Source organism: Pristiophorus japonicus, chromosome 1 (genome assembly GCF_044704955.1).
Source record: "Pristiophorus japonicus isolate sPriJap1 chromosome 1, sPriJap1.hap1, whole genome shotgun sequence".
NCBI lineage: Eukaryota > Metazoa > Chordata > Chondrichthyes > Pristiophoridae > Pristiophorus > Pristiophorus japonicus.
Window position 1 is genome coordinate 339,667,818 of NC_091977.1, and position 26,081 is coordinate 339,693,898.

Consider the following 26,081-nt stretch of genomic DNA (forward strand, 5'->3'; position numbering starts at 1 on the left):
TGTGCATAATATTGTTTTCTGGAGCTAGAATGGGTGAGGCAAGCAAATAAGGAGGGAAAAGATAATGAGAATGAATTAAAATAAGTGTATGAAGTTGATTTGACAGGCTTTCTGTTTCTGAGGCAGAACGATTTTCAAAAAAATTAGCTCTCAAATGTCGGTTTCACTGAAGACGTGAGCTTTAACTTCTCACTCTTTGCTACTAATAAAGGGTGACAGTTGCTAATGCCGAGGTTACCAGTCGACTAGTACAGTTTTTTTTTCATTGCTTTGGGGCTGTCTAAGTTGTGGGGAAAGCATCTTGAATTGCTGTTGATTATCCAACAGTAATTGGCTAAAAATAGCTGTAATGTGTGTCTTTTGATGGCTGTTATTAAATTCTTCTATAAAACTCCCCACCCTGCCCTCAGGTTCTTGTAAACTGCTTCCATGCATTGTCTCATTTAAATCCTGGAAATATTTAAACAAGACCTAGCTCTTTTTTTGTGCTATCATGAACTGATGAACTATATGAAAGGGATTTATCAGGTCAAGTAATCCAAAGATCCACTACTTAGTATTAGTTTGTAGAAGGTCAAAAGGAATATATCATTCATTTTGCTGCAGGGTTCTAACACTTTGGCCCCAAGTTTCCACTCGCAGCAAAACAGGCGCCCCTCCGAGCTGGGCACCCGTTTTTCGCGCCGAAAACGGCGCCTGAAAAAAAACGCGCTATTCTCGAGTGCTTTGCAGTTCGATGTCAGCTTGGCGCGGCGCCCAGGGGGCGGAGCCTACCACTCACGCCGATTTTGTAAGTAGAAGGGGGCGGGTACCATTTAAATTAGTTTTTTTCGTGCCGGCAACCCTGTGCGTGTGCGTTGGAGCGTTCGCGCACGCGCAGTGTGAAGGAAACATTGGCACTCGGCCATTTTTGTAGTTCTTTGTAGCTGTTCAAATTTTAACATTTTTTTAATAAAACCACATTGCCCTTCCATGATCAGCACTGAGGCTTCTTGCAGCAGTGAGAAGGCTGCAGGAAGTCTCAGAAGTTGAGGCAGCCGTTTCCCGATGGGCCCGACCGACAGCAGGGGGGCCTCTTTCCCCCAACCCCCCCCCCCCCTCTGCCATTGGGAATGGCTGCCTCAACTTTTGAGGCTTCCTGCAGCCTTCTCACTGCCTCCCCCCCCCCCCCCCGCTGCCGTCGGTCGAGCCCTCACTGCCTCCTCCCTGCCTCCCCCCACTGCTGCCGTCGGTCGGGCCCTCACTGCCTCCTCTTTCCCCCCCCCCCTCCCCCTGCCGTTGGGTACGGCTGCCTCCTCACTGCCTCCCCCCCACCGCCGTCAGGAACGGCTGCCTCCTCACTGCCTCTCCTCCCCCCCCCCCCCCCCCTGCCGTCGGGAACAGCTGCCTCAACTTGTGAGGCTTCCTGCAGCCTTCTCCCTGCCTGAAGCACTTTCACACAGGTAGGAACATGGTTTATTTAATCTTTTCTTTGCTTATAAATTTTTATTGAGGTTGTAATTATTTGTATAATATTTGTATAAGTATAACTAAGGATTTATTGTAGAATGTAATGACTTCCCTCCCCCCCCCCCCCCCCCACCTCGTTCTGGACGCCTAATTTGTAACCTGCGCCTGATTTTTTAATGAGTAGACAAGGTTTTTTCAGGCCTACAGAAATCTTCACTTGCTCCATTCTAAGTTAGTTTGGAGTACGTTTTCACTGTGGAAACTTTCAAATCAGGCGTCAGTGGCCGGACACACCCCCTTTTGAAAAAAAAATTCTGTTCAAAAGTGAAACTGTTCTACATGACTAGAACTGCAGAAAACTTAAATGTGGAGAATTGCGTTTTGTAAGATACTCCGTAAAAATCAGGAGCAAATCATGTGGAAACTTGGGGCCTTTATCTCGGTGCATGGTTTGATCTGTTTTTCTAAAGCAAATTTTGACCTTGTCTGATCAATATTAATTATAGAGGATATTATCCTGGTAGTTTGCACCAGCAGCATTGTAAAAACATTTGGGGAAAGCATAATGACATAACTGAACTTTTATACAGTATGAAGTTTCCGATCAGGCTACACCATTCCCCAGATAGCAGCAATTAGTCATTTCCTTGGCTTTCCTGCCAAAGGATATCCTGCAAGACTGTAGGCTAGACACTTTTTAACTGTAAGGTGTCTTCAAAATTGTTCCATAAACGTATTGCAACTGTTAATGCTCCAATTTATGAAAAATTATATTTGTCGTATTTTCATAGCACTGCCCAAAATGCTTGCTTTTTAAAAAAAAAAATATTGCTAAATATTGTCACATTTGAAAATAACTCTGCTTACTTCTGGCTGCTTTCAAAACAGTTTGGGGTCCAGTAGACCTTCTGTTTGAAATCCCAATGGTTTGGGCACATGCAACTATTTCTAATAATCTGACCTGCAAGGGGTTGGAATCTCTCTCAATCCTGCATTGCAAACATCTCTGCCCATTGCTCGTTTGTCCCTTTGCTCTGTTAATTATGGCCCAAGAACCTAACTGGTGGTCTCTGGCACATTCCCATGCAGGCCTGTCAATCAAACCAGCTACCCCCATTCCAGGAGTATATTCTCCACAGGCACCTTATGCCATGCCCACATGAAACAATTGTCCTCAGCGCATAAGATGTGAATATTCAGTTACTTGAGATGCAATGACTAATTGCTTAATGTCCCCAGTCATCCTGACTAATGGGCCTTGGATGAGGCAACAGATCTTTGTTGGATCAGTTGAAATAAGCTTTGAGTTGTGACATCCGTGCTTGCAACCTGTGGACTTTCTTTTTTAAGCCAAAGGGAAAAAAAATTGATTCTAAGTTCTGAAATGTAAGTGGGTTTACTCTAATCAACTTTGGGGAATTCAAGCAACACAAGGATTTGGAGTGAGTGGCTCCAGAACCATCAATGCCAGCCCTCCCCAAACCACCCATTTACCCCAGATATGATGTGAGGAAAAGAACCCTGGCTTGTGTACAGACTGTTAAAACTCCTGTATCCATGTTAGAAATGCTATATCTTAAATTTCTCTCTTCCATTTATATTCCTCTCTTTATTTTGGTGCAGAACAGTATTGCTTTTCACTTTTTTGATGAATATATCAAAGATGCTAAATTTATTGCATAATTCAGAATGCACTAATTCATTTGGATTCCCCACCCCTTCATTTCCAACACAGCCTTCCTCTCTCTCTAGTGCTCCAGTTGCAACAACCAAGAGTTCCAGGGTTAGTATGATTTGTTGTATACATCATTGGTCTTATCGTCACAGTCAAACTCGTGCAACACATGTAACTGTTCAGAAAAATATGTTTCATGTGAATAAATACATCTTTCCTTCTTTAGGCATCTTCTAATTTAGGCACTGGCCTAATTCGAAGCCAAAGTTTGGTTGGTATACCTTACCTGCATGGACTACAGACAGAATGTCGAAGCATCTGAGTTGCTCATAGCAATAATAGCTTTTCTGCAACCTAGAATTTGCTTGGCCATATAACTTCTCCAATCTATAATAATCAGTATTTGTCTATCCTGGGGCGGGATGGGGCCAGGTGCCGAGAGCACGTGGTCCACACTGAGTGACAGTGACACAGGCAAATGGGCGATCAGGCCTACCCGGCCTCACAATTAATGAGGGCAGGGAGCAATAGCACGATGATGCTGAGTCTGCTCCAATGAGGAGGCGGCAGTGAATGCGGCGGGGTCAACGGGCGCGGGGTGGCGGGGCCTCCTCGGGCATTGCTGCGGAGCCAAGAGGAGCAAGCGGCGGGAGAGAGAGCGGGGGAAAGGGTGGGGAGGGAAGGGGGGTGGGGGAGAGGGAGGGAGAGATGGAGAGGAAGGGGGGACGGTCAGGGGGTTGGGGGGAAGAGAAAGGGCAGGGGAGAGAGGAAGGACATCAGCATTGATTCTATAGATGAAGAAGATGTTAACAGTCTAAACAAGTACTGTTGCAATAAAAATACTAATTTGACCGCAAATATTTTGCAGGTCTCTGCTAGTATAATCAGTAAAATAGCCAGTCACTACATGGCAATAATAGTATAAAAAGATTTTCTGTGCAGACTAGCATTAGCTGGTGACATAATTGCATTTTTGAAAGCCATGGTTGTTGCAATTAAACACGTGAAGTGCTATATTAATGCTTTATTGTGCTTTATAGACCAAAGACATGTTCATAGAGAATGCTCAGAAATAGTTATTAGTGAACAAGCTTTTGGCTGACATTAAACGTCTAACAATTCATAGATTCACAATAATTTGTATTAAAAAAAATAGAGGAACTGGAGGAGCAGTTAAGAATTTCAGTGATCTGCTTTCCTGACATAATTCAAGTTTAGCTTGCAATATTTTATATGGCCTTTACAAAGAAGACTCAACTTAACATTGGACCAGTCAGAATTAATGTTGCTGCTCTTCACCTATAAAATACTAAGAAAGCTACAACCCTGATTGCAGTATCGTATGTGGTGATGTTAAAATTTCCTAATAGAAACATAGAAACATAGAAAATAGGTGCAGGAGTAGGCCATTCAGCCCTTCTAGCCTGCACCGCCATTCAATGAGTTCATGGCTGAACATGCAACTTCAGTATCCCCTTCCTGCTTTCTCGCCATACCCCTTGATCCCCGAGTAGTAAGGACTTCATCTAACTCCCTTTTGAATATATTTAGTGAATTGGCCTCAACTACTTTCTGTGATAGAGAATTCCACAGGTTCACCACTCTCTGGGTGAAGAAGTTTCTCCTCATCTTGGTCCTAAATGGCTTACCCCTTATCCTTAGACTGTGACCACTGGTTCTGGACTTCCCCAAAATTGGGAACATTCTTCCTGCATCTAACCTGTCTAAACCCGTCAGAATTTTAAACGTTTCTGAGGTCCCCTCTCATTCTTCTGAACTCCAGTGAATACAAGCCCAGTTGATCCAGTCTTTCTTGATAGGTCAGTCCCACCATCCCTGGAATCTTCGCTGCACTCCCTCAATAGCAAGAATGTCCTTCCTCAAGTTAGGAGACCAAAACTGTACACAATACTCCAGGTGTGGCCTCACCAAGGCCCTGTACAACTGTAGCAACACCTCCCTGCCCCTGTACTCAAATCCCCTCGCTATGAAGGCCAACATGCCATTTGCTTTCTTAACCGCCTGCTGTACCTGCATGCCAACCTTCAATGACTGATGTACCATGACACCCAGGTCTTGTTGCACCTCCCCTTTTCCTAATCTGTCACCATTCAGATAATAGTCTGTCTCTCTGTTTTTACCACCAAAGTGGATAACCTCACATTTATCCACATTATACTTCATCTGTCATGCATTTGCCCACTCACCTAACCTATCTAAGTCACTCTGCAGCCTCATAGCATCCTCCTCGCAGCTCACACTGCCACCCAACTTAGTGTCATCCGCAAATTTGGAGATACTACATTTAATCCCCTCGTCTAAATCATTAATGTACAATGTAAACAGCTGGGGCCCCAGCACAGAACCCTGCGGTAACACCACTCGTCCCAGCCTGCCATTCTGAAAAGTACCCATTTACTCCTACTCTTTGCTTCCTGTCTGACAACCAGTTCTCAGTCCACGTCAGCACACTACCCCCAATCCCATGTGCTTTAACTTTGCACATTAATCTCTTGTGTGGGACCTTGTCGAAAGCCTTCTGAAAGTCCAAATATACCACATCAACTGGTTCTCCCTTGTCCACTTTACTGGAAACATCCTCAAAAAATTCCAGAAGGTTTGTCAAGCATGATTTCCCTTTCACAAATCCATGCTGACTTGGACCTATCATGTCACCATTTTCCAAATGCACTGCTATGACATCCTTAATAATTGATTCCATCATTTTACCCACTACTGAGGTCAGGTTGACCGGTCTATAATTCCCTGTTTTCTCTCTCCCTCCTTTTTTAAAAAGTGGGGTTACATTGGCTACCCTCCACTCGATAGGAACTGATCCAGAGTCAATGGAATGTTGGAAAATGACTGTCAATGCATCCACTATTTCCAAGGCCACCTCCTTAAGTACTCTGGGATGCAGTCCATCAGGCCCTGGGGATTTATCGGCCTTCAATCCCATCAATTTCCCCAACACAATTTCCCGACTAATAAGGATTTCCCTCAGTTCCTCCTCCTTACTAGACCCTCTGACCCCTTTTATATCCGGAAGGTTGTTGGTGTCCTCCTTAGTGAATACCGAACCAAAGTACTTGTTCAATTGGTCTGCCATTTCTTTGTTCCCAGTTATGACTTCCCCTGATTCTGACTGCAGGGGACCTACGTTTGTCTTTACTAACCTTTTTCTCTTTACATACCTATAGAAATTTTTGCAATCCGCCTTAATGTTCCCTGCAAGCTTCTTCTCGTACTCCATTTTCCCTGCCCTAATCAAACCCTTTGTCCTCCTCTGCTGAGTTCTAAATTTCTCCCAGTCCCCGTCTAATAGTCTAGTAGAAGCTCCTTCATTGACCCATCTCTCTGGCCATTCATACATTAAGCGAAGACAATTTAAAGACTGATTCCTCCAATTGTTAAGTGTTGTAGAAATGTGTAACTGAGCTTTAATAGGTTTATACAGATTAATGCACAGGCCTGGGGGCTGTGCCCAGTGACCCCAGGCAAATATGAGACCCCCACCAAGGGCTCCATGTCCCAGAACACAGAAAAACTGCTGCAACTGCTCGGTCAAAATATTCTAGCATTTAGAAGTACTGTCAGAAGGGAACGAGGCAAATTTTGTGTTTTAATGGAGGGCGTGGGGGTTGCAAAAGGCAAATGTTCTTGGTGCCTAAGTCTCCAATAATTCTAATTCAGGTTCTGGGTTTATATTCGAGGCTGCGCGATTAAACTGCCCCATTGTACTATTCTTTAGTATTGCTGTACTATGTGACAATGCAATCTTCCTCGTTTGTTAAAATTCCATATGCAAAATGAACCCTTAACAGTAAATCACCTGCTTGGACTGCAGCTCCATGAATAACAACCAAGTAGTAAATCAAAGAAAAAAAATGACTTGGATTTATATTGCACCTTCCACTACCACAGAATCTCTCAAAGTGCTTTACGGCCAATGAAGTACTTTTGAAGTGTAGTCACTGTCGTAATGTCGGAAATACTGCCGCCAATTTGCGCACAACAAGGTTCCACAACCAGTAATTAAATAAATGATCATATCATCTGTTTTAGGTGTTGGTTGAGGGATAAATGTTGGCCAGGATACCAGGAGAACTCCACTGCTTTAATTGAAATTATGGGATTTCTCACATCCAACTGAGAGGGCAGGTGGGGCCTTGGTTTAACATCTCATCTGAAAGACGGCTCCTCCAACAGCGCAGTGACACTCAGTACTGCACTGGAGTGTCAACCTAGATTTTATACTCAACTCTGGAGTGGAAATTGAACCCACAACCTTTTTCCTCAGAAGCGAGGGTGCGATCATTGAGCCAAGGCTAATGACCAATTTGAAGTAAATGTCATGAAGTGGCTGGGAAAGCAGAAATAATTATCTGAATTCCAGACAGCTGAATCCAATTTAAAATGAGCACCATCAATACAGTAGGAAAAGTACTTGGGATACTAACTCTAGATTCGATTGTCTTGATTAAAAACAACTTCAAATGCTGGAAATAGAGAGTAGGTGTGTCAGCATCTGAAAAAAGAAAGTATTAACATTTTGCATACAAATCCTTTGCCAGAACTGTTATTCATGTCACTGCAGCCTTCGACATAGACAGAACTGAAGATAGTCATCATTCAAGGCAAATGTTTGCAAAATCATCATCTTAACAGATCCTAGAATTGTGTTGCAGAATGTATGTTATTAATGTCCCTACTTTGTTGGACAGCAGCCAACAGGGAAAGTTGGAACCCATTTTGCCTGTGCTCAGGTCACTCCTTGGGTCAATTTTCATAGTGCATTTTGAAGCAATCTGTAAATCACCGACATGTGCATCAGAAGGTTGTGAATTCAAGCCATACCATGGACTTGGATATATAATCTAGGTTAACACTTCAGTTCAGTAAGTACGAGTGAGGACTATGTTATTAGAGGTGCACTTGTTAGAGGAGACATTCAACTGAACTTTGTATTCAGGTGGGCATAAAAGATCCCATGACAGAATTTGAAGAAGAGCAGGTTCTTTTTTCAGTTCAGCTCCTTTTGTTGCCTTATCTGGCTGTAATGAGCTGTGTTCAGAACAAGCCCCTTTGTACATTGGGGTGGGTGTAAAAATGGCTACAGCATGGTAATCTCTTTTGAAAATTTACTGTTGCCAAGCATGGTGTGTTTTCCCTTTCTCTTCATCTCTTCCTCTCTCTTCCCTCTCATTCCTCTTTCCTTTCTCTCTCTGACCCATTTGATAATGGAGAATGAATTTCTATGTGGAAATTGAACCTGTCAAATAATAAGAGATAATTAAAATTGGTAATCCAGTACTGCTTCTGTAAACTAATAATAGAAAGACTTGAATTTATATAGCGCCTTTCATGACCTCAAAGTGAAGGAATACAAAGCGAATACAGTCAATGAAGTACTTTTGAAGTGTAGTCACTGTTGTAATGTAGGAAACTCAGCGGCCAATTTGCACACAGTTATGTGATAATGACCAAATGATCTGTTTTTTTAGGTGTTGGTTAAGGGATAAACATTACCAGGAGAATACTCCCTGCTCTTCTATGAATTAGTGTCGTGGAATCTTTTACGTCCATCTCAAAGAGCAGACTTTTAGTTTGGTTTAATGCCTCATCTGAAAGATGATACCTCTAACAGTGAAGCATTCCCTCAATACTGCACTGGAGTGTTAACCTAGATTATGCGCTCAAATCCCTGGCGTGGTACTTGAACCTACAACCTTCTGACTCTGGGGCAGGACTGCTGCCACTGAGCCAGTGTTGATGCCTAATGGACCAAATGGAGCCTCAGTGCAACCCCAATCTGATCTGTTGCAGCCAACTAAGTTTTTTGTTTGTTTTGGACTATGGAAAGTGCATTTACTGAACCCATGCCCCACATTTATTACATAAGATAAAAATGAACAGGATAAGAAGCTGACTTTGGTGCAGTAAAATTTGCTATGCTTGTTTACCTTTCTTCGCCCACCCAAAAAATCAAAACATAGCCTGTTTTTAAAATGCAGTTATAGAGCTTTACTTTAGACAGTTGTGACGTTTTATCAGAATGTGCAAAAGTTCTAAGTCAGATACGCTGAAATGCTTGAGAAATTTAGGTCTTGTAATGCTTGTACTTTGTTTACTTGTGCGTAGACCGAATTTGATAGTGGTTGTGATGTTAACCTGGTTGGCTGAATGACGAATAAAGGTTGAGGTTCAGCTTGTTTCTCTAACAACTAAGCATTTGGCCCATACTTTATATTTATAGGCTTCATTGTGCGATGAGGGACTTTACAGTCATGATCAGAGATATAGCTCAAGAACTGTAAGTTTCCTGACTGTGTGTATGACACCTGTATTTTTTTTTAAAAAGCTTTTAGATTAATGGACAGCATCATTATGCTTTTAAAATCCTGAATTTTTCTGCAGCCATCTGAATACAGCTATTCTTCTCGAACAAGCTCAGTGCACAACAGCCCACTGGTAAGATTAGTGTCTGAGCATGGCGAATGATTTCCAATTTATGCATGAAATTATTGTTGATTAAATTAATGATGCAAATCATGAGGTGCCACAACAGAAATCTTCACTGCACAAACACTAGGGTCTAGAAATTCAGTTTTTGGCGATATAGTTTTTCCCCGTTATTTTACAGATAAAATACCACTAAAAACGTCGCCATTTTTTAAGGGGGTAAAATTGGCAAAAAATGCACCCGACGGTAAAAATCGGCATTGCACGGGGATTCATGGTGGAAACCGCAATCCTCGCCAACTTTAGCCCGAGGCCTATCACCACCAAAAATACAGGCCCTGGGAGGGGAGAAAATCCCCCAAAATTAAAAAAATTAAAAATCAGGAAACATTCACTATATACTTAACTAACGAATCGCAGAAAAATAATTAAAAAATAAAAACTTTAACTTACCTTTTTTGTAGGTCTTCATACCTACCGCTGTTTCTGGGGCTTCAATGAGGGCTTTTCTCGGGCGTTTTTTTTTCACCTTGAGTACAGGTTCTCCGAACGCCAATTTTAAGCGGTGTGTTTTTTTTTTGAGTTGCACGTGGTCGATCTGCTTTTCGGCGATATTTCAAAACCGCCATTCGTTAACTTTGGCCAATTTAGGGGAGTACATTTTACTGGCAAAAAAGGTGAAATATCGCTGAAAAAACGTGCGCAAGCTTGGCCAATTTCTCCCCCTGAAGGTGTAAATACAGTTTTTTTTTAAACTGAATGACAGAATGAAAATGTGTCAACAGTATCAAGCAACTTAGTTGAGTTGGTCTCCTGCGTAACACTGCTTTGTTACATGAAGACCAGACATGCTCAGTCATTGTCATCACAATAACAATCTTAACAACTGCATGTGAAATATTTGATGTGAGAAACTCTAATATACTGGATACATACCAAACAATGCAAGGAATCTAAATGTCAAGGTAGTTTGAGTACATTATAGTCACAGAAAATCATTTCTCTTGCTTCAAGCCCTCTTACTAAGTGCCCATTTATATCAAATTAACTGTTATCTGTTCATAATGCTGCATATGAATTCTATGGGACATTTGATTGGAATGCTTCCTGAGTCACTCTGCACAGAGTTCGGCCCCATATCCCATCTAAGAGCTGAATGAATGAGAAGAAATGGATCTGATCGCAATGCAAGTGCCAGCTGCAGCACTGCATCTGTGGACTCACTCCAACAAGTACAGACTGACTAAATCTGCATCGCAGTGGTGAAACACGGTTGTATTTTGAAAACTGGCTGCTTTTAAATCAAACTTTGGTTTTATTAACTTTCAGCTACATTGCTCTTTAGACTGAATTGCATGATCCATTTTGTTGATATGTAAGCCATCATGTTCTGTGATGTGTTTTGAGGTGTGAAATCCTCATTTTGGATAATGCATCATATCACCAATATTTGGTACTGTATTTCATCCTTCCAACTCCCTTTCCTCCCCATCCTCCTCCACTCTGCCCCACGTCTCTTGCGCCCCCTCCTCACTCATGCCACATACCTTTTAGTATGGCTAACATACCATTTGCTTTCATAATTGCTTCCTGTAGCTGCATGTTAACTTCCTGCAATTTCTGTACAAGGACACCCAGCTCCCTCTGAATATCATTCCGCAGTCTCTCACTATTTAAAAAATATTCTGCTTTTCTATTTTTCCGACCAAAGTGGATAACTTCATATTTCTCACATCATATTCCACCTGCCACATTCTTGCCTACTCACTTAACCTGTCTGTATACCGTTGCAGCCTCTGCGTCCTCCTCACAACTTCCAACCCACCTAGCTTTGTATTGTCAGCAAACTTGGACACATTACACTCGGGTTGCCTCATTTAAGTAATCGATATAGATTGTAAATAGCTGAGGTCCAAGCACTGATCCATGCAGTACCCCACTAGTTACAGCTGCCAATTTGAAATTACCCATTTATTCCTACTGTCTGTTTTCTGTGTTAAACCAATCCTTAATCCGTCCACCTCAATCCATATTGCCTCCAATCCCATGAATCCTAATTTTGTGTATTAGCCCCTTGTGTGGCACGTTATTGAATGCTTTTTGAAAATCCAAATATACTACATCCACTGGTTCCCCCTTGTCTACCTGCTGGTTAAAACCTAAAAAAGCTCCAATGGATTTGTCAAACATGATTTCCCTTTCATAAATTGGTGACTCTGCCCAATCATATTATGATTTTCTAAGTGCCCTGTTACAACGTTCCTAATAATAGATTCCAGCATTTTCCCTACTTCTGATATCAGGCTAATTGGCCTATAGTTACCTGTATTCTCTCTCCCTCCTTCGTTGAACAGTGTTGTTACGTTTGTGATCTTCCAATTCACAGGGACCATTCTAAAATCTAGGGAATTTTGGAAGATCAAAACCAATGCATTAACTATCTCTGTAGCCACCTCTTTTTTTTTAAACCCGAGGATGCAGGCCGTCCGGTTCAGGGGATTTGTTGGCTTTTGGTCCCAGTAATTTCTCCAGTACTATTTCTTTACTAATATTAATTTCTTTAAGTTCTTCATTCTTACTAGACCTTTGGTTCCCCACTATTTCCGGAATGTTTTATGTGTCTTTCTGCGAAGACAGATGCAAATTATTTGTTTAATATCTCTGCCATTTTGTTATTCCCCATTATAATTTCTCCTGTCTCTGCCTATAAGGGACTCACATTTACTTTAGCTAATCTCTTCCTTTTTACATGCCGAAAGAGGCTTTTACAATTTATTTTATGTCTATTGTTAGTTTACTCACATTCTATTTTCTCTCTATTAATTCCTTGGTCATCCTTTGCTAAATTCTAAAATCATCTGAATGATCAGGCTTACTACTCATTTTGGCAATACAGGTGCAGCGCGAAAATCTGGAATTCCGGAATCTGGACTCTGGACTGATTTGGTGGCAGGGTCGACCGGAATCCGTAAAATGTTACGGAATCTGGACCTGCCGATCTCGGGGCCCCACCGCTGCCTGACCACAGGCCTCACCTCCCTGCCGCTACCCTTACCTTGCCACGCTCGCCGCTGCTGCCCTTACCTCGGGGCCTCCTCACAGGCCGGCCCGAACACCTCGTCCACGACGGGGTTGGCCAGCCCGAACACCTCGCCCGCGACGGGGTCACCACCCACCCCCCAGCCGCCTTTTTGATGTTCCGAAATCCGGAAATACCGAAACCTGAGCTCAGGTGTTTCCGGATTCGTGACATCAAAGACGATCGAAAGCCCGGAATCCGGAACCAGTACCGCGGGTTTGAGATTCTCAACGCTGCACCTATATTATAAGCCTCTTCCTTTAATCTAATACTTTAATCTAATACTATCTTTAAGTTCTCTTGTTATCCACGGTTGGACCACTTTTTCCATGGGGTTTTTATTCCTTAAGGGAATGCATATTTGTTGCAAGTTATGAATTATTTCTTTAAATGTTTGCCATTGCTTATCTACCGTTGTGTCTTTTAATCTGGTTTCCCAATCTATCTTAGCCAACTCGCCCCTCATACCTACATAGTTTGCTTTGTTCAGATTTAAGACCTTAATTTCAGACTTGACTAAATCACACTCAAACTCAACATAAAATTCTATCTGATTATGATCTCTCTTCCCCAGAGGCTCCTTTACGACAACCCTTTCTCATTGCACAATACTAGATCTAAAATAGCCTGTTCTCTCGTTGGTTGCTCGAGATACTGATCTAAAAAACTATCTTGAAAACATCCACGAACTCTTCCTCCACAGTTATTACTGCAAATTTGGTTTGCCCAGTCTATATAAAGATTAAAGTCCCCCATGATTACTGTATTACCCTTGTTACATGCACTTCTCATTTCCTGATCTGTGCCTGACGTGACAACTCCTGTTAGGGAGCCTATAAATTACTCCGACTCCTGTTTTCTGCCCCTTGTTGTTTCTTAGCTCCACCAAAAGTGATTCTACATCTTGATTTTCCAAGCTAAGATCCTTTCTCTCTTACTGTCTTTATCCCATCCTTTTATCAGGGCAACCCCAACCCTCTCCCCTCCCCTGCCCTCCTTTTCCATTTTGTCTGTCTCTTCGAAAAGTGAAGGTTGCTGGAATATTTAGTTCCCAACCTTTGGTTATTCTGCAACCATGTCTCCTTATTGGCTATTAGATCACACCCATGTATTTCTATCTATGCTATTACTTCATTTATTTTTGTGTGAATGCTTTTTTTATATTTTTCCTGATGTCACCTTAGTCATTAATGCCCCATTACCTTTGTTAGGCTCTCTGTCCCCTCCTGACCCACTCTACTTAATTTTACCCAAATTGCTGCTCTGCTCTCCAGCCTTCACTTTTTTTTTTGCTTTTGAATTTACCCTTTCCTGAATCCTCCCACACCCCACTTCATTAGTTTACATCCTTATCTAATATCCTAGTTATTCGCTTCACCAGGACACTGTTGCCAGTCCTGTTTAAGAGGAGCCCGTCCCAGCAGAACAGCTCCCTCTTTCCCCAGTGCTAGTGCCAGTGCTGCATGAATCGAAAGTATAGTGATGTTTCACTCTCAGTCTCTCTCTCAATCTCTCCCTCTCGCTCAATCTCTCCCTCCCTTCCTCTCGCTCAATCTCTCCCTCCCTCCCTCTCGCTCAATCTCTCCCTCCCTCCCTCTCGCTCAATCTCTCCCTCCCTCCCTCTCGCTCAATCTCTCCCTCCCTCCCTCTCGCTCAATCTCTCCCTCCCTCCCTCTCGCTCAATCTCTCCCTCCCTCCCTCTCGCTCAATCTCTCCCTCCCCCCCCCCCTCGCTCAATCTCTCCCTCCCCCCCCCTCTCGCTCAATCTCTCCCTCCCCCCCTCTCGCTCAATCTCTCCCTCCCCCCCTCTCGCTTAATCTCTCCCTCCCCCCCTCTCGCTTAATCTCTCCCTCCCCCCCTCTCGCTCAATCTCTCCCTCCCCCCCTCTCGCTCAATCTCTCCCTCCCCCCCTCTCGCTCAATCTCTCCCTCCCCCCCTCTCGCTCAATCTCTCCCTCCCCCCCTCTCGCTCAATCTCTCCCTCCCCCCCTCTCGCTCAATCTCTCCCTCCCCCCCTCTCGCTCAATCTCTCCCTCCCCCCCCTCGCTCAATCTCTCCCTCCCCCCCCTCGCTCAATCTCTCCCTCCCCCCCTCTCGCTCAATCTCTCCCTCCCCCCCTCTCGCTCAATCTCCGCCCCCCCCTCGCTCAATCTCTCTCTCCCTCCCTCCCTCTCGCTCAATCTCTCTCTCCCTCCCCACCTCTCGCTCAATCTCTCCCTCCCTCCCTCTCGCCCAATCTCCGCCCCCAACCCCGCCTCGCCTCCCCTCGCGTCCTCCCGCCCTCGTCTTTGCGCTCGCTCGCACTCGCGCCCCCTCTCTCTGTTGTGTAAAGCAGGGGTATCCAAGATTTTATCTTCATTGGCCACATAATTTTTAGATCCATGTTCTGAATAAGTTGCATGTCTCCGAGGTGCTAATACCAACAGATCTTGGTGTTCTGATTTAAATAAAGCACCAATAAGATAATAGACAAAGCCCAGAAAAAACAGCAAATAATTAATGCAAGTATAAAAAGGGACAGATTTCCAGAGCTCCATGTGGCCTGCTGTTACCTCAGGTTCGATGTTTCATGTAGGCGCATGACTTCATCCTAGTAAAGTGATTTTTAAAACCTTGGCTGGGCCTATAGTGGCTAATGCACTTTGCTTTGCTGGAGAATGAAGATAATGGGCCAGATTTTGCTGTCGCAGGATATTTAATAACATCTGCGGTTTGTTAGACTTGCCCCTTCTCTATTCAGCTTGCAACATCTTTGCCCACAAAGTTTCTGAACGAGCGAACTGGTAACAGCACTGCGAGAGAAACAGGGCATCTGCAACCTGAGAGGACAGGACAACCAACAGGATATCCCCTTAAACAATGAGATTTAAGGATTGCAAAGAAAACACAACAAATTGCATTGATATAGCACCTGTAACATAGTAAAATGTCCCAAAGCAGTGTTATCAAACAAAATTTGATGCCAAGGCACCTGAGATATTAGGACAGATGACCAAAAGCTTGGTCGAAGAGGTAGGTTTTAAGAAACGTCTTGCAGGAGGAACGAGGGAGAGACAATCAGCGCTGGTTAGGAAGGGAATTTGAGAGCCAAAGGCCCAGGCAGCTGACAGCAGGACCGCCAATGCTGGACCTTTTTTAAAATTGGGAATGCACAAGAGGCTAGAAATGGAGGAACGCAGAAATCTGAGGGTTGAAGGGATGGAGGATGGAGGATGCTAAAGAAATAGGGAGGGACGAGGCCATGGAGGGATTTGAATACCAGGATGAGAATTTTAAAATCAAGGCATTTCTCGACCGGGTCCACGGTAGGTTAGAGAGCACAGATGATGGGTGAATGGGACTTGGTGTGAGTTAGGATATGAGCAGCAGAGTTTTGGATGAGCAAGTTTACAGAGTGTGCAAGGTGGGAGGTTGGTCAGGTGAACATTGGAATAGTCTCTAGAAGTAACAAAGGCATGGATTAAGCAGCAGATGAACTAAGGCAGGGGCGGAGACAGGTGATGTTACATAAGTGGAAGTAGGCTTTCTTGGTGATGAAGCAAGAGGTATGTGGTCGGAAGCTCATCTCGGGGTAAAATAGGCCACCTTGGTTGCTAATGGGCTGGTTCAGTCTCATGCTGACCAGAAAGAGGGATGGGCTCAGTAGCTCGGGAATGGAGTTTGTGTTGGGGATCAAAGGAAATGACTTTAATCTTCCCAATATTTAGTTGGAGGAAATTTCCACTCATCCAGGACTGGATGTTGGACAAGCTGCGTGACAAATCAGACAGTGGAGGGGTCGAGGGAGGTGGTGGTGAGGTAGAGCTGGGTGTCGTCCGTGTACATGTGGAACTTGACGTGTTTTCAGATGATGTCGCAGAGGGGCACCGTGTAGTTGAGAAATAGCAGGGGGCCAAGGATAGATCCTTGTGGAATTCCAGAAGCAATAGTGTGGGAGTGGAAAGAGAAGCCATTGGAGGTGATTCTCTGGCTATGACTGGATAGACAAGAATGGAACCAGGCTCGGACAGTCCCACCCAGCTGGATGACAGAAGCACTTGAAGAGGATGATGTGGTTAACGGTGCCAAAGGTTGCAGACAGGTCGAGAAGGATGAGTTTACCACAGTCACATAAGATGTAATTTGTGATTTTGATGAGAGCCATTTCAGTGCTGTGGCAGAAATCCAATTTGCGGGGTTCAGACATGTAGTTGCGGGAAAGGTGGACACAGAATTGGGAGATGAGTAATAGTTTTAGTTGGGGTTAAGGGCATTAAAGGTTAGAGGTGAGAGTGTGATAACTAGTGGGGTACCGCAAGGATCAGTGCTTGGGCCTCAGCTATTCACAATCTATATTAATGATTTGGATGAGGGGACCAAATGTAATATATCCAAGTTTGCTGATGATACAAAGCTAGGTGGGAATGCAAATTATGAGGAGGATGCAAAGAGGCTTCAAGGGGATATAGACAGGCTAACTGAGTTGGCAAGAACATGGCAAATGGAATATAATGTGGAGAAATGTGAAGTTATCCACTTTGATAGGAAAAATAGAAAAGCAGAGTATTTTTTATATGGTGAGAGATTCGGAAATGTTGGTGTTCAGAGAGACCTGGGTGTCCTTCTACACGAATCACTGAAAGTTAACATGCAGATACAGCAAGCAATTAGGAAAGCATGATCACCTTTACATTAGAGGTGATCCAAAACTCTGCTGCCTATATCCTAACTCGCACCAAGTCCCACTCACCCATCACCCCTGTGCTCGCTGACCTACCATTGGCTTTCAGTTAAGCAACGCCTCTATTTCAATTTTGTCATCCTTATTTTCAAATCCCTCCGTGGTCTCGCCCCACAAACTGCCTCCCCCCCCCCCACACCCCGAGGTATCTGCGCTCCTCTAATTCTGCCCTCCTCAGCATCCCTTATTATAATCACTCAACCATTGGTGGCTTCTGTTGCCTAGGCCCCAAGCTCTGAAACTCCCTGTCTAAATCTCTCTGCCTCTCTACCTCTCTTTCCTCCTTCAAGACGCTGCTTAAAACATCCCTCTTTGACCAAGCTTTTGGTCACCTGCGCTAATTTCTACTTGTGTGGCTCGGTGTCAAATTTTTATCTCGTAATACTTCTGTGAAGGCACTACATAAATACAAGTTGTTGTTGTTGTTTACAAGAGAATTTGAGTACAAGAGTAAAGACGTTTTACCACAATTATATTAGACCCTGGTGAGACCACACCTGGAGTATTATGTACATTTTTGGTTTGCTTACCTAAGGAATTATATACTTGCCCTAGAGCGAGTGCAACAAAGATTGACCAGACTGATTCCTGGGATCGGAGGCTTGTCCTATGAGGAGACCTGGCCTATATTCCCCAGAGTTTAGAAGAATGAGAGGTGATCTCATTGAAACATACAGAATTCTTACAGGGCTTGACAGGGTAGATACAGGGAGGATGTTTCCCCTAGCTGGGGAGTCTAGAACCAGGGGTCACAGTCTCAGAATAAGGACTGAGATGAGGAGAAATGTCTTCACTGAGAGGGTGATGAATCTTTGTAATTCTCTACCCCAAAGGGCTGTGGAGGCTCAGTCGTTGCGTATACTCAGGACAGAGATCGATAGATTTTTGGATGTTAAGGGAATCGAGGGATATGGGTATACTGCAGGAAAGTGGAGTTGAGGTAGAAGATCATGAATGACGGAGCAGGCTCGAGGGGCTGAATGGCCTATTCCTGCTCCTATTTATTATTTTCTTATGAGATGGCCGGAGCAGATTGGTAACGACACAAACGTCATGGTGAGAGGAGGGCCAAAGGGTCGACGGTTGGGAATTTGAAAGTTCTGTTGTAAGTGACTTGGGGAGAGTTTCTTCCAGGGATGGACACAGAAGGAAGTGGGTTTGGAAGGGGGAAGGTGACTGAGTGGTGAAGGATAAAAGGAAGAGATCAGAGATGGCCTTATCTGTGATTGACACAGTCGGAGTAGAGAGGCCACGAGAGATAACAAGGTTGAATGGGTGACCGTGGATGACACCAAATTATCAATACCGAGGAGGACTACAACAAATTACAGGAGGACATTAACAAACTTGCAGAATGGGTATATAATTGGCAAATAAAGTTCAACTCAGATAAATGTGAGGTATTACATTTTGGTACGAAGAATAGGGAGGTCACATATTACTTGGAGGGTGCGAGTTTAGGTGGGGTAGAGGAACAAAGGGATCTGGGAGTACAAATACACACATCACTAAAAGTTGCGACACAGGTTAACAACAACAACAACTTGTATTTATATAGCGCCTTTAACGTAATGAAACGTCCCAAGATGCTGCACAGAAGTATTATGAGATGAAAAATTTGACACCGAGACGCACAAGTAGAAATTAGCGCAGCTGACCAAAAGCTTGGTCAAAGAGGTATGTTTTAAGGAGGATAAAGAGGCGGAAAGGTTTAAGCAGGCAGTTCCAGAGCTTGGAGCCTAGGCAACAGAATGCACGGCCACCAATGGTTGAGTGATTATAATCAGGGATGCTGAAGAGGGCAGAATTAGATGAGCGCAGACATCTCTGGGAGGAGGGGGAGTTGTGGGGCTGGAGATTAGAGATGGGAAGGGGCGAGGCCATGGAAGGATTTGAAAATAAGGATGTGAATTTTGAAAGAGGCGTTGCTTAACTGGAAGCCAATATAGGTCAGCGAGCACAGGGGTGATGGGTGAGCGGGACTTGGTGCAAGTTAGGACATGGGCAGCCGAGTTTTGGATCACCTCTAATTTACGTAGGGTAGAATGTGGGAGGCCAGCCAGGAGTGTGTTGGAGTAGTCAAGTCCAGAGGTAACAAAGGCGTGGATGAGCTGAGGTAAGGGCGGAGACAGGTGGAAATAGCCGGTCTTAGTTAAGCTGCGGATTTGTGGTCGAAAGCTCATTTTGGGATCAAATATGACACCAAGGTTGTGAACAGTCTGGTTCAGCCTCAGACAGAAGTTGGGGAGAGGGATGGAGTCAGCGACTAGAGAACGGAGTTTGTGGCGGGGACTGAAAACAAGGGCTTCGGTCTTTGCAATATTCAATTGGAGTAAATTTCTGCTCATCCAGCACTGGATATCGGACAAGCAGTCTGACAATTTAGAGACCGTGGACGGGTCGAGCGAAGTGGTCGTGAGGTAGAACTGGGTATCATTGGAGTACATGTGGAAACTGACAGAGTGTTTCAGGATGGTGTCACCAACATGTTGATGAGAAATAGGAGGGGGCTAAGGATAGATTCTTGGGGGACACCAGAGTTAACTATGCAGGGGTGGGAAGAGAAACCGTTGCAGGTGATTCTCTGGCTACGATTAAATAGATCAGAATGGAACCAGGCCACTGCAGCCGGACGACGGTGGAGAGGTATTGGAGAAGGATAGAGTGGTCAACCGTGTCAAAGGCTGCAGACAAGTCAAGAAGCACAAGGAGGTTTGTCTTTGTCACCGTCACAAAGGATGTCGTTTGCGACTTTGATGTGAGCCTTTTTGGTACTGCGGCAAGCGTGTACACCAGATCGGTGGAATTCAAACATGGAATTGCGAGAAAAATGAGCACGGATTTTGGAGGTGACAACATGTTCAAGGACTTTGGAGAGGAAAGGGAGGTTGGAGATGTGGCGGTAGTTTGCAAGGGCGGAGGGATTGAGGGTTGGTTTTTTGAAGAGGGGGCTAATGACGGCAGATTTGAGGGAGGAGGGATACAGTACTTGAGAGCAAACCGTTAATGTCAGCTAACATAGGAGCCAGAAAAGGAAGTTGGGTGGTCAGCAGTTTGGTGGGAATAGGGTTAAGGGAGCAGGAAGTGGGTCTCATGGGCACGATGAGTTCGGAAAGGTCATGAGGGGAGATCGGAGAGGAACTGGAGAAAGCTGCTAGGGCAGGGGGCTTCCTTAGAGGAAGTTTGGCCCAGGGGGCTAGGGGAAGGAAGGGTAGAGGCAGAGGCGGCCGAACAGATGGTCTCAATCTTGGAGACAAAGAAGTCCATAAACTCCTCACCCTTATTGTCGGAGGTGAGGGTGGAGACTGGGGAGAGGTGTTTAAAGAAGTGGTTTTTCAGTGTAGAGTAGAAGCCGGGATTTATCTTTACATTCCAGAATGATTCTGGAACAGTGAGCGATTTTGGCAGACGAGAGTCGGACCCAATAGTGCTTTATGTGGTCCAGCTAGATCTGGCGATGAATGGCTAAACCAGTTGTCCACCATCTCCGTTGAAGTCTACGTCCCTTGGACTTAAGGGAGCGAAGATCAGAGCTGTACCAGGAGGAATGGCCAGGGTGAGAGAGAGTAATTGTATTGACGGGGAATGGGGCATCAAAGGTGGTGGTGAGGGTGTGATTGAGCTGCAGAGATGTCATGGTGAATGGAGGGCCAAAGGCTGGACAGCTGGGAATTGATAAGCGTAGTTGTACGAGAGCAAAGCCATAAAAAAAGCAAACCAAGCACTGGGGTTTATTTCCAGAGGTATAGAACTGAAAAGTAGGGAAGTTATGAGAAACCTGTATCGAATCTTGGTTGGACCACACTTGAAGTACTGTGTACAGTTCTGGTCGCCGTATTATAAAAAGGATATAGAGGCACTGGGAGGGTGCAGAGAAGATTTACAAGGACAATACCAGAAATGCAAGTGTATACATATCAGGAAAGGATGAATAGGCTGAGTCTCTTTCCTCTTGAAAAAAGAAGGCTGAGGGGTGACCTAATAAACATCTTCAAAATTATGAAAGGTTTTGATACAGTGGACACAGAGAGAATGGGGCTGAAATTGCCCCATTTTTAAGAGCCGTCACCGCCTCAAAAAATGGCCCAGTGGGTGTCACGAACGTGGCAGCAGCCCTCCCCTTTAACTGAAGGGAAAGAGCATAATTATATAAGATAGTCACCAAGGAATCCAATAGGGAATCAGAAGAATCTTCTTTACCTAAAGAGTGGTGAGAATGTGTAACTTGCTACCACAGGGAGTGATTGAGGCAAATAGTATCAATGCATTTAAGGGGAGGCTAGACAAGCATATGAAGGAGAAGGGAATAGAGGGTTATGCTAATAAGAGTTAGATGAGGAAAGACTGGTGGAGGCTCGAGTGGAGCATAAATGCCGACATGGACTGGTTGGGCCGAATGGCCTGTTTCTGTGCCGTATATTCTATGTAATCCTATGTAAAACCGTGCATATGGCTAGGGGAGCTTATATGGAGGGAGAGATTATGGGAGGATAGGTGGGCAGTGAATTCAGAGGAGAGAGGGCATGATGAGTTGAGATGGAGGTTGAAATCATCGAGGATGAGAAATCGCTCCGTGCAAAGGCTGAAGAAGGAAATTAGTGAAGATATCATGGTGAGGAACTTGGCATGGTATTTGGGTGGGCTGTAGAGAACAAGGGTTTTAAAGGAGAGGCAAGAGGAGTGGAACAATGTTAGATGCTCAAAGGAGGAGTTAGTGCCAGAGGATAGGTATGATTTGGTGATGAGGGCCACACCGGCCCTGCAGTCTGAGCGGGGTAAGTGATGGAAAGTATAGTCAGGTGGGGAGACTTCATTAAGGGGGAAATGTGTCATCACCCGGCATCCATGTTTCTGTCAAGGCCATGATGTGAAAGCAATCTTCCACAATATACTCATGGATGGCAAGGCCCTTGTTCACAAGTGAACGGATATTCTGGAGGGAGATGCAGAGATGGGCGGTGATAGCTGATCTTCTGGAAGAGTCCACAGGGTCAGATCTTCAGCCATTTTTGTAAAGTTAAACCTCTTAAAATCTGGGACCTGCATTAGATTGGCTGCAGCCTTGTATTGGCCAAAGATTTAGCTTGTCTTTGTTAAGGTTTCCCATTGCTTTCTATCTTTGCAAGATGCAACACGTTTCCCCGGTCCCCTCCAATCGTAATGTTGATGACTGCAAGTGTGCACTGTGTTTGGAATCACGTATTAGAAATGTGTAATCAACGCATTTCAACTCCAAGGCAAGAGCTTTCTTTCACACCTCCCCAGACCCTATCTCTGTACTTTCCTCCTCTGCAGATAGAATTCATCCACATTTGGTTATAGTCTCCAGAGCATCACTAACTCATCTGATGCATTTTTATCTGTAATGGTGGGAGGACTCTGGGGCTGTTTTATCTATATTCTGTTTATGCTTGTGGATGGTTTTAGTGTTTTGTTCACCGATAAGAAACCTGCTCTGCATTATAATTTCAGAACATCAGGAACACCAACACCTTACAGAACTAATTCTACTTGAAGACTTGTATAATAGGCTTAAACTTGTGCATCTCATTGACAACATAAAATGACTGCACAAGTCAAACTAAACTTCATTTATATCTGGTCATTTGCAACCTTGGAGTTTTTTAAAAAATGAAGAACTTGCAACATTGTGCAATTTGTGTTCAGTGAGAGAACTGCAATTTTTGCAGACGAGGCCTATTGAGATGTGATGTGCTTTGCTGAAGCTGGAGCAGCATGGCACTGTGTAGTGGGATGAGATTCCTCTCATCAATAATTGTTTCATAATTTATTTACTTTAACTGTTCATAGAATTCAGACGATGAAACATTGAGCACCGTGTCCCAAGATAGTTTCAACCAGGGGCGTCGTGACAGCGTGGTGAGCTCTATCTGCATGTCCAAGTGTCTTCTGTGATTTGAGCCTTTGCTAATAATTAGAGATAGAAACATAGAAAATAGGTGCAGGAGTAGGCCATTCGACCCTTCGAGCCTGCACCACCATTCAATATGATCATGGCTGATCATGCAACTTTAGTACCCCATTCCTCCTTGATCCCTTTAGCCGTAAGGGCCACATCTAACTCCCTTTTGAATATATCTAATGAACTGGCCTCAGCAACTTTCTGTGGTAGAGAATGTTTAATTTATTTCTAAACAACATGGATGGTTATTGCTGCAGACAAAGCAGTGGTGGATGAAGCCCTTGTAGTTCTTTTTAAGGTTTCATTTCCTTTCATCCCATCAGTAGCAATACATATAATACAATGTAAATGAAAGGAAAAAACTGCACAAGGTGGAAATATGAAACGAGCAGAAAATGTTGTAAATGCACAGCAGATCAGTTGGCCTCTAAAGAGAATGGACAGGTAAAGGTTTAGTCGGAACTGTAAACTGAAAAATATACAAGCATTTTAGTAGGGTTGGTGAAAAGGAGTAGAGGAAATAAACAATAGATAATTCAATCGCAAGGAGCAAGTTAATGGGTTGAATGACCTGTGGCTTAACAGAAAAGGAAAACATTTGTAGATGACAAGCGATGATCTTAGTAGGGCCACAGAAAGACGTTAAAAGAATGTTCAAATTGCTGATCAATAAGAGGCCAATGCTAACAGACACGGGAGTAAATTGGGGCTAGAAAACTATAGATGTAAGTCTTAAATAAAAACTAAAAATGCTGATTTAATGACTTTTATAGATAACTGCAAATTCTGGTTGTAAATTGATGTGTCACTGGATGTTGCTAATTCAGTTCATGACTGGTTAAAAAGCATATGTTTCTTCAGGTTAAAATTTTTTTTTGGATGGCTTGTTTATGTTTTAATGACAATTTCAATACCCTGTAAACATCTTTGAAGAAAGGATTGTGACCAAATGACATTTTTAAAAGCATTTGCTTTTGATATTGCATGTTAATATTTGCAATTTGGCTTCATTTCCGTTGTGCTTTTGAATTCAAGTTAAAATGCTGTTGTACACTCGTGGATTGATTCACTCATTGAGCAGGCCGATAAACGCTTCTTGGTAGAATTACTCTTCTAATTACCTGCAACTGTAACTGGTGAGATTTGGGTCAGGGTTGATTGGTGAGGAGAACCGGATTAAATGAACAGAAACGCACTCTGGCAGCTGGGTCATGTAGCAACATTGATGGCTTGTCCTGTGTTGTTCAACCATCCAGGCTGAAAGAGTTATGGTAGCAATCAGGAAAAAAATCCAAAGATAGTACAGCATTCCTGCCCCTTTGCTAAAAAATCAATGGAGGAAATTGCTGTTGCTGGTGGGTTAATAGTTCAATGTAATGGTGAGAGTGCAAAATGTATTCACTGAAACTGAAAGTACCCAACCATCCAACTATGAATTTTGCCCTTGGGTTATGTCTGCAAAGGACATCTTCAACACTAAAGAAAGAGTATAGCACCTTTCATGACCTCAAAGTGCTTCACAGCCAGTGAAGTATTTTGAAGTGTAGTCACGGTTATCATGTAGGAAATGGAGCAGCTAATTTGCACAAAGCAAGGTCCCACAAACAGCTATGAGGTAAGTAAGTGATCAGATAATCTGTTTTAATGGTGTTGGTTGAGGGATAATTGTTGGCCAGGATACGAGGAAAACTCTGTTGCTCTTCTCCGTATAGTGTCATGGCATCTTTTATATCCACCTGAGAGGGCAGATAGAGTTTCAATTTAACATCTCATTCAAAAGACAATGGCCGTGAAATTGGATCACGTAGCTACTGATTTTCAGGTGAAAAACGGGCATTGAAGGGAACAATATGGCACGCAATGTGCGTGTGCTCATACTATGCTGGGCAAATATTGCACACCGTATTGATTAGAATGTCCTGTAGTCATCCAAGACGCCCACCTGAAACAGGCATTTGGCAAATTGGGGGTCTAATGCCTATTTCAGGCGCCTGAGCACAGCATGCGCCATGCATGCTGGGGTTAATTTTCTCAAACGCAGAGCAGCCAAGCCATTTAAAGTTATTGCTGGAGGCTACCAACAAAAAGGTAAGTACAGGTTGAACCTCCCTTATCTGGAACCCTTGGGACCTGGCCTGTTAGGGATAAGGGATTTTTCTGGATGAGGGGTGGTCACGTTAAATTAGATGGTACGGGTACTGAGCAAGGGGATATCAGGGCTGGCTGGCTTGGGGCTGGGAGTGCGGCAGAGAGATCATGTGGCGGGGAGGTGGATCGTGGGGTCAGGCCAATGATTACGGGAGTTGGCAACGAGGAACGACTTCAATTTGTTCATGTTAGAGATCTGCGCATGCGCCACTTGGTGGCCGGGAATGGTTCTGGACGAGGGGTGGTTCCGGATAAGGGAGGTTCAACCGGTATGACTCTGAAGCATATTGGGCTGTATACAGTATCTACTTTGCAGGCTCTATATAAATGCATGTTATTTTTTATTATTATGTGTTGGTACCAATATGATAAATATGCCTGGTGTCAACATAGCAAAAACAAAAGTCAGCTAAATAAGGAGAGATATGTTGCACGGAAAATAACTGCGCACTTGTGCTTTTTAAACACAAATTTGCATTACCTATAGTCACATGCAATTAGTGTAAGTATCAGAATGCACTCTTGTAATACATTAACATTGCTGAATCTGATTTAAAGCCTTACCACGAGTTGCTGTCTTCAGGTCAAATATACGTCACATTATTCTGGTACTTCCAAACATGACT

General features: G+C 43.8%; 1 protein-coding gene across 17 annotated transcripts in view; it reads left to right on the top strand.

Moving 5' to 3' along the window:
- Positions 1–26,081, top strand: part of lrrfip2 (leucine rich repeat (in FLII) interacting protein 2) — a 259,131-nt gene that overhangs the window by 115,229 nt on the left and 117,821 nt on the right. For 7 of the 17 annotated variants that reach the window (XM_070889556.1, XM_070889546.1, XM_070889613.1 and 4 more), the window contains 5 exons: positions 3,185–3,232; positions 3,351–3,395; positions 9,381–9,437; positions 9,542–9,595; positions 23,196–23,264. The exons of 4 other annotated variants lie outside the window; for them this stretch is intronic. In XM_070889556.1, coding sequence (XP_070745657.1) covers positions 3,185–3,232; positions 3,351–3,395; positions 9,381–9,437; positions 9,542–9,595; positions 23,196–23,264 — 273 coding nt within the window. The remainder of the gene's footprint in view (positions 1–3,184; positions 3,233–3,350; positions 3,396–9,380; positions 9,438–9,541; positions 9,596–23,195; positions 23,265–26,081) is intronic. 6 more of the 17 variants (XM_070889606.1, XM_070889632.1, XM_070889652.1 and 3 more) reach the window with 3 other exon arrangements.